Below are 8498 nucleotides of genomic sequence, written 5' to 3'. Positions count from 1 at the left end.
GTTCGCTCGGTCATGGAGGAATGGGTTTGGGTGGGACAAGTGAGGGAACTGAAGTCAGAACCGAAATGAAATGCCACAGTTGTTTTTTTTTGGTCAGCAAGATCAAGGGGGAAAAAAACAATAAAACATGTTTTTAGCCTATGTAATTTGCCTCATTTCTATATCCTTTCTTATAGAGCATGCAAGACAGAGCAATGTTTGAATCTGAAAGCAGGTTTTATTTAAATGTGTATTCTTAGTAAGCATACATTATGGTTTTGTTTTTTTCCCTTTAACAAGCGCTATTCTCCATTTTTTGTAAAACTTTCCTGAGTGAAATACTTGGTTGTTATTGTAAAGTTGTCTGTTTCTAAAACTTACTGGTCTTATGTTGCATTTTTCTCCCAAGTCCAGATGCTTTTTAAAGTCATTTGAAAAGTTTAAAAGTTGAAAAATTAATATCTACCCTAGTAGTAGTAAATGGTAGTCTCTAGCAAATAAAAGAAATATAATTCCATTATGATGCTATAATAGAAATTTTAATAATTTTTAATATCTAGAACAATTTTTAGTATCTAGTACTGGATTTCTCTTGAATTCTAGACACTACCATATTATAAAGTTTATACATCTTCTAAATTACCAATAAATCTGGAATCTTGACTTGCCTACATAAATATAAAAAGGATATATCGGGAGGGTAGTACAACTGAGTCCATGTAATTTTAACAATTCCTTTGATGTTCTGTAACATACTTCTGCCTTCAGATTTGGAGTTACAGTGCATCAGAGTATTTTTTAAAGGGTTTACATAGCTTAACATCAATTTTTAAAATAAAAGAGAAATCAAGCAAGTTTATTTAAAGTTATTTCACTGATTAGTACCTTCTCACAAAAACGCCCCCAGAAGACACTTTTTTCTTCACTCGCCTCTTCTCTTTGCTTGACTCACAAGAAGAGTCATTTTCCTACAAATGAAAAAAAAAGAGAACCAAATAAGATTTCTCACCTAGACACATTTTATCTTTCTACATTATCTGTTCCAAAAGAAAAGAAGTAATGATACTAACATTTTCAACTCTGGATTACACTTCTTTTAGGATTTTGTATAAATAATTCTTAAAACTGAAGAACCAGTACATCACATTGTGCTGACTCCCAAGACTGGGAGGCACCTTGAGAAACCACGCAGTACTATTCTCTACCTAAAATGTCCCCCAAATAGAACACCTTGTTGTTCCTGCTTCTAACTTAGACCAGCGATTTTCAATCAGTGTGCCACAAGATTTTTAAAACATGCAATACCTGACTTTAGTCAGGAGCAACTGACCTCTTTTCCCTGAGATTGTCAAATAAAAAAATGACGACAGCCAACACAATAGCCATCAGTGTGGATGAATCAAAATTATACCCATTTTTTGGTCAGATCTGCAAAAAATACATTTTTGGGTGTGCCACAGAATTTTAGTAATTAGTGTATGTGTGCCATGAGATGAAAAAGGTTGGAAAAAAAAGAAAAAGGTTGAAAATCGCTGACTTAGACTAATACTTCTCAAGAGATTGCCAACTGAAATGCACAAAGTGTTACTATGTCATCTGTATTCTTTGCAAGCCCCGTAGTGCTAGAAATCGTATTTCCTGGCTTCTCCATTTCCTCCTCCTCTGTGTTCACACAATGTCCCTCTACTGTTCTTGTCTTGTTTTCCACTCTGCCCTCCCACCCACTGTTTCTGAGTGTTTTTATATATCATGTTCTTCTCAGGACCTCACACAGAAGAATCACTTAATAAATGCTATGGGAAAGAGAAAGAGAGGGCTAGAAACACAGTGGATGCTCACTAGATGTTAATTATCTTTGAATAATTCTTTCAGTCAGAAAGGCTTGCACCCAGGTAGGCAGGACCAATCTGAATGCAGGGGCTCCATGAACAGTACAAGGAACCCGTCCGGGGGAGGTCCCGTGGCTGGAGTTAGTATTCCCCAGGGTGTTCCTGCCCTGGGGTTAAGTCAGGGCTCATAAAGGAGATGGTTCCTAGAAGAATCAGAGAAGCAGAGTTGGCCGAGAGCCTTCCAGGTGTATGGAGAAAATAAACAAAGGATTGGGTGGTGGGGCAAGTTCAGAAAATACAGGCTACATGTAGGAGAACAGAAAAAAATAAAGCTAGTGATGTTTAATGTGGGCTAAGATGAGACAATATGTGAGAAAGCACTATAACAATAATTATTATCAAAACCAGTTGTTATGTTATTAAAAAGCTATTTAAGTGCATATTACAGATCAAGCTATCCTAAGAAAGTATCATAAGAATTTTTTATGGATAAAAATTACACTATTGCAGATTCTATTACATGGGGAAAAGTCTTAAAAGTACAGCTATAATCAATTATAGGCTCCAACCAGAAAGTGGCAGGAGAAAAATTTAAGTCAGAGCTTCCTGAAGAATCTACATAAATGAGCACTGAAAAAACAGTACATTTCATTTAAACTTTATTTATTTAAACTCCAAAATAAACTAACTTCTCCTACTCTCAAATATATAAGGCTCTTACACATTTATTTATCCACAGGTTATGTTTGTTCAACTTGAACACAGAAAATGGAAAGGAATGAGAAAAAAAGAAAATAATAAGAAGAGGGGATGCTCTGGCTGGTGTAGCTCAGTGGATTGAACACAGACCTGTGAAGCAAAGGGTCACCGGTTCAATTCCCAGTCAGGGCACATGCCTAGGTTGCAGGCCAGTTCCCCAGTAGGGGACACATGAGAGGCAACCACACATTGACGTTTCTCTCCCACTCTTTCTCCTTCCCTTCCCCCCCCTAAAAATAAGTAAATATATTTTTAAAAAAGAAGAGGGGAGATTATAATACTATAATATTGCTAGACAGGGTTTCTATACAGTATTTCCTTTAACATCAGTACAATGCCATGAGGTAGATGTTATCCTCATTTTAAAGATGAGGAAACTGAGACTCAGACAGTTTTGCAGTAGAAAACAAGCAGCACCAAGGTTGCAGCTGCCATTAGAGGTCAGTGACACTGCTCATGTACAAAACCAGACCACCTAAAGCAGCACTGCACAGCTCAGCCGGCCCAGAGTGTGGGGGCCTGGAGTCGGCTCTCCGAAAAGCCGACTCATGGTTCACAGAGAGCAAGGCTCTAAGAAGGATGTGCTGTAGAGTATGAAACTGAACCCCACGGTGAGAAGAGAGCTTCTGGGAAAGAAAAAGGATACTTTTTAAGTAGCTAGAAAACTAAAATTCTCTAAGTAGACAATCATTTTGGAATGACTAAAAAGGTGTCAGCTTTGGTGATGCCCAAAAGGTCTAGGCAGCTGGACAAGAACAGCGTATGCTCCTGCCTTTGAGGGGGCTGTGCGAGCCAGCAGAGTTCCTGCCTGTAGGTGGGAGGGAACATATTCTGAGCAAAAGTGGTTAGCTCACGAAAAAGTGTGTGTCTTCAGCCGCCTCCACATGGCTGCACAGACTGGCCCCTCCACACGAAAGTTTCCCCAGGGGATAAGGGGGTACAAGGTGAACACTGCAGGAATGAGGAGAATGGACTACTTATAATTAATTATATTCCTTGGGAAATTCAAACCCAGGAAAGTGTTTGAATTTGTATATGCATAGAAATATACACGTTTCTAAATGAACAGAATATCACCTGAAATGAGACATACCAAATCATTAACAGTAGCTTCCTCTGGAGAGCAGGACTCAGTATGGAGAGGAGTGTCTGCCCTTTTTAAAAATATTTTACAAGCAGCACGTATATTATTTAAAAGTGGCTATTTTAAAGAGACTAATGAGTTTGTGCAAAATAAAAATTTAAAGTGCCCAGAAGTTTGCATTATAGATCAGATTTGAGGTGATACAAGTCTGGAGCAGAACTAATTCACCCTCGATGATTGAAGAAAACATTTTCCTATGGAAGGAAAATATGAAATGTACCTGCAACCCTGCACTCTGTCCCATGAGCTGTCCACAGGTGCCACATCATGGCTGGCTTCACTCCCAGAGAGAGCAAGGGTCAAAGTGCCCCCAGTGTACCTTCTGCCTGTTCTACTCTGAGACCAGATGGCCTGAAATGCAGGCACCACTAGGACTGGTCACTCCACTTCCAATGCTCCACTCACTGTCACTCCGCTGGGGAAATACTCCACCTGCTGTCCTGTACTTGTTCTTTGTTTCTGTTTGCATACCAGTTTCTGCATATCTGGTTTAGCTTTGTTCTGGACATCTGTCGTTTTCATTTATCACTCTAAATTCTAGAGCTCTGTTCTGAATTCAAAATTCAAAATTCTAGGTGGGAGTTATGAAAAGAGTTAAGGATATAGAATCAATGGTTACTCTGCAAATATTTTTTTCTTACATGCTACAATAATAAGAACAATAACACTTACTGTACATTAATCAACCAGGCTGCTCTTCTAATCAATACACATATGGATGGATATACACGGGGTAGGCAAAGGTAGGTTTACAATTGTGAATATGCAAGAACTTTAATCTTGTATTATTATTTATTAATTTGTATTTTTCCACACAAATAACTATAAACCTACTTTTCGCCCACCCCTGTATGTATGTGTGTATATATATAATGTTATATCTGTATCTATATATATACATACACACACACACACACACACACACACACATATATTCCTTTAATCCTTATGACACTCTAGAAAGGATAAATTTACAACTAAGGCATAGAGAAGTTAAATGACTTGTCCAAACCAAAGAGGATTACGGCTAGGACTCAAGTCCAAATAGCCCCAGTCCACACCCAGTACTTCAGCCATTTACTTCTTGAGAACCACAGGTGTGTTAAGAAGGACACTAACCGCTGCGATGAAGTTGGGGAGCAGCCTGTTCCCCAGGGTCTCCCTAAGCTGATCCACCTCTGCGCGACACTCATCCAGCTGACATTCCAACTGTTCTTTACGTAGTCGTTCGTGCTCCAGCTGGCCCTGCAGCTCTTGGATAGTCCTGCCAAAAAAGATGTTGTTTTTAATCAGTCTCCAATATGAACTAAATATTATTTTTCATAATAGTGAAAAGCATCCATGCATTACATTTAAGGCAATTTACAAATAACTGCTTAGTTAACAAATATGTATTGAGAGTCTACAATGAACTGGCACCGATCTAGACTTTAGACACAGGGGATACTGCAGTGACCCCAACAGGCCAAAGCTGCCCTCGTGGGGCTTGCCTTAGCAGAGGAGGAAGACAGACAGTAAAGAAAATAGGTAAGTAAATATGGTGTGTTGGAAGTTGATAAATACTATGGGAGAAAAAAAATACAGCAACAAAGAGTAATATAAAATGTTGCTGAAGGGGGGTTAACACTTCATACATAGTGGCCAGGGAAGGCCTTACTGAGAAGGTCTTCTGAGGAAAGTTCTAAAGAAATAGAGAGAATCAAGTAGACATCTAGGGGAGGAGCAGCCCACACAGAGGGGGCAGCAAGTCAGAAGTATGCCTGGTGACCTGGAAGAAAACCAGAGGCCAATGTGGCTGGAACAGTTCAAAGTATAAAAGGCAGAGTAGCAGGTCAGAGAGGTGAAAGGGGTCCAGAAAACAAAGAACCTTATAAGGCACAGCAAGGCCCTAGGCTTTCACTCTGAGTGAAATGGGAAGCCATTGGAGAATCTTGAGACCTGATAGTAAGAAGCTAGGAAAATTCCCGGGTGAGGATAGGGAAACAGACTACAAAATTAAACAAGGCCAAACAACTTGATCAACGTATAGCCAGCTAGCAGATAACAAGACCTTGTCTTTCCTAAGGACACTTGAGAGCAAATAGCTTATACCTCTCCTCCCTAACCAGAGAATACATAGCTTAAATCACCCCCATCTGGGAAACAGAGAACAGAGACCCAATTCACACCATTTGTGCCAACTAAAGCCAAGGACAGATGAAGTAAGAGGCACGAATAAAAACTCAATGAGAGCCAGACAGACCCAAGATAAAAGTGAAACAGTAAAGCAGACCAAAGAACAATCCCACTCTCCTCCGTGCACTCTTTTGGTGCATCAGCATATAAAAATGCCCTGGAAAGCTGAGGAATATCCTGCTGAAACACTCCTCTAAGTTTCTCTCCCACGGAAAAAAGATTTTTAAAAAACCTCAAGACAAAGCATACCCATGCCCCTTCTCAGGCATGAACTTTTACTTCCCCTTAAACTCTAAGGTCCCGGTGAGATTTGGGACCAGGGGAGAAATGGGCAGCAGCAGCTCATCCTGGACTAACCCCCTGAATCAAGGCCACCTTTTCTCTGACTTCTCAGTAAGGCAACAGCAGTCCCGTCTTGGCTCACTCCTTTCCTGGTAGGATTTTAGGGAGCCAAAGCAGAACACTGCCCAGGCTCTCCTGTTCTTTGTCTACCCTAAGGCCTTCCTTTGTTTCACTGTCCCCAGCTTTAGTAAACATACTCTCAAAATCACCTGGACTCATGTTGTGAAATCCTTCCTACACAAAGTCAAAAACCCACACACTTCAGGCCAGCCCGAGGCACACCCTCTCGGGCTGCCCTGCCAGGTAACAGTCTGAGCAGAGAAATGGCACGATCTGACTTAAATTTTTGTTTTGTTTGGCTTTGCTGTTTTTTTTTCTAGTGACGTAAAATTTACTTTGCAAGAAATACACAACTACCAAGTGAACCAGTCAATGACTTTTGATTAATGTGTAAACCTTTGTATAGACCACCACTACCAGATACAGAATATTCCCATCACCACAGAAGTTCCCTCATGCCCTTCCCAGGCAATCCTGCTTCCGTAGGCAACCACATTTCCAGATAGCTATCATGTTAGATTAGTTCTGCCTATGCTTGTAAATGAAATTGTACATTATATACTTCTGTATGCCTGGCTTCTTTCTGTCAATAGTATGTGAGACTTACTGGAATTAGGGTGTTTTTTAAAAATGATTTTATTTATTTATTTTTAGAAAGAAAGGAAGGAAGAGAGAAACAAAGGGAGAGAAATATTGATGTGTGAGAGACACATCAACCCACACACCTTCAACCAGGGACCTGGCCTGCAACCCAGGCATGTGTCCTGACCGGGAATTGAACCCGGACATTTCAGTCTGCAGGTCAACATCCAACCCCATTGGCCAGGGCCAGATTTAGCTTTTAAAATGATTACTCTGTACACTGTGTTGAAAACAGACTGCAGGATATGGGGGTGAAGGATTAGGGGTCAGTGATGGGAAACTGAGAGACATCAGGAAGATTTTAAAATAAATGGAGGCAAGAGGAGTGGGGTTAAGACTGAATATAGAGATGAATGGCAAGTGTGGAAGACTAGGATTCAGCAAATACGAGGAGAAAATCACCCCCAGGGTAGAGAACTAAACAATGTTTTGCTGCACTGTGAGTTTGGACTAACTAATGGAAAACAACAAAAAAGAAAAGGACTTCCCTCAAATCAATACTTACCTAGTTTTTCTTTACAATTAGATCTAAGATCAGGAGTTTGTACCCAAACAATAAATGTCTTAAGATGCCTTCAACACAAAGTTGAGAACAAATTCTAGGAAAGAATCAAAACTCAGAAGGAACATTATAGTCTCAGCTGATAGGAAACTATATTCTGGCACAAAAGCTAAAGCCATCTCCAAAAAAAATTCTGTTCAAAATCATTTACATCAATAATATAACCATTTCTCACTGAAATGTGAACATGAGAGTTAAAAGTTCTGTTAAAATTGTAATAATCTTAGATAACAACTTCAGAGTGACATACACTAAGGCTCAAATTCTGGTTCCCCTAAATCCTGGCTCCACCCCACTGCCCCACCCTTTCTTCTCCTCCCTACTTGATGTTATGCAAGTAATTTTATCTCAATATTAAGTCTCAGTTTCCTAATCCATGTAGTAAGCCCTTGGAGCTGTGAAGATTTCATGAGGTAATGTATACAAGAGGCTTATCTAGTACCTAGCATGTGGTAGGTAGTGCTCGGAGGTAATGCGAGCAGCTGTAGCAACAGTAGAGTAACCTGCTTAGAACAGAAGCCAAGAAAACCAACATTTTAACACTTATTATCTAGGAAAGAATCGCTCCATTGTGAAGTACTTTTCTAGACTACAAGGGATCTAAAAACGTTTAGTGAGGTGGGGCTCTTACACTAAAAATATTCTACATCTCAAAACCCTGTAATCAATATATAGGAAATGAACAACTAATTAAATGGTGTGATTTGTGAGATATGAAGAAAGACCCTGATTTTTTAAAATTTTCTTTTGGTTTTCCACAGTTTCCTAGTGTTTAAAATCCCACTAATAGTACTTTGGCTTAAAGCTGTGTCTTCTCTTCAAATTCCCAAGTACCCATGGAAGGATAACATATTAACCCTTATCAAAGATTTAGATGTTACTCTGAATATATTTACCAGACCTCTTACTGAGTCTACATTCAGAAGAGGATGGAGGAACAGGAAACAGGAGGTTCTAAGGGTAGGAGTCAAAGAAACCCAACCAAAGGAGAGGGCAGGGAAAGGAG

General features: G+C 39.7%; 1 protein-coding gene across 3 annotated transcripts in view; it reads right to left on the bottom strand.

Annotated features, from left to right (window-relative positions):
- Positions 1 to 209: 209 nt before the first annotated feature.
- ANKRD42 (ankyrin repeat domain 42) overlaps positions 210 to 8498 on the bottom strand; it is a 53592-nt gene continuing 45303 nt past the window's right edge. For all 3 annotated transcript variants that reach the window (XM_037042835.1, XM_037042836.1, XM_037042837.1), the window contains 2 exons: positions 4831 to 4975; positions 210 to 947 (listed from right to left, as the gene is read on the bottom strand). In XM_037042835.1, the coding sequence (XP_036898730.1) occupies positions 858 to 947; positions 4831 to 4975 (235 nt within the window). In that variant the 3' untranslated portion in view covers positions 210 to 857. The remainder of the gene's footprint in view (positions 948 to 4830; positions 4976 to 8498) is intronic.

Source organism: Sturnira hondurensis, unplaced genomic scaffold (assembly GCF_014824575.4).
Source record: "Sturnira hondurensis isolate 20B ecotype Veracruz unplaced genomic scaffold, ASM1482457v3 Scaffold0003801, whole genome shotgun sequence".
Lineage (NCBI taxonomy): Eukaryota > Metazoa > Chordata > Mammalia > Chiroptera > Phyllostomidae > Sturnira > Sturnira hondurensis.
Note: the sequence above shows the minus strand (reverse complement) of the source record. Positions and strands in the feature narration are given on the sequence as shown.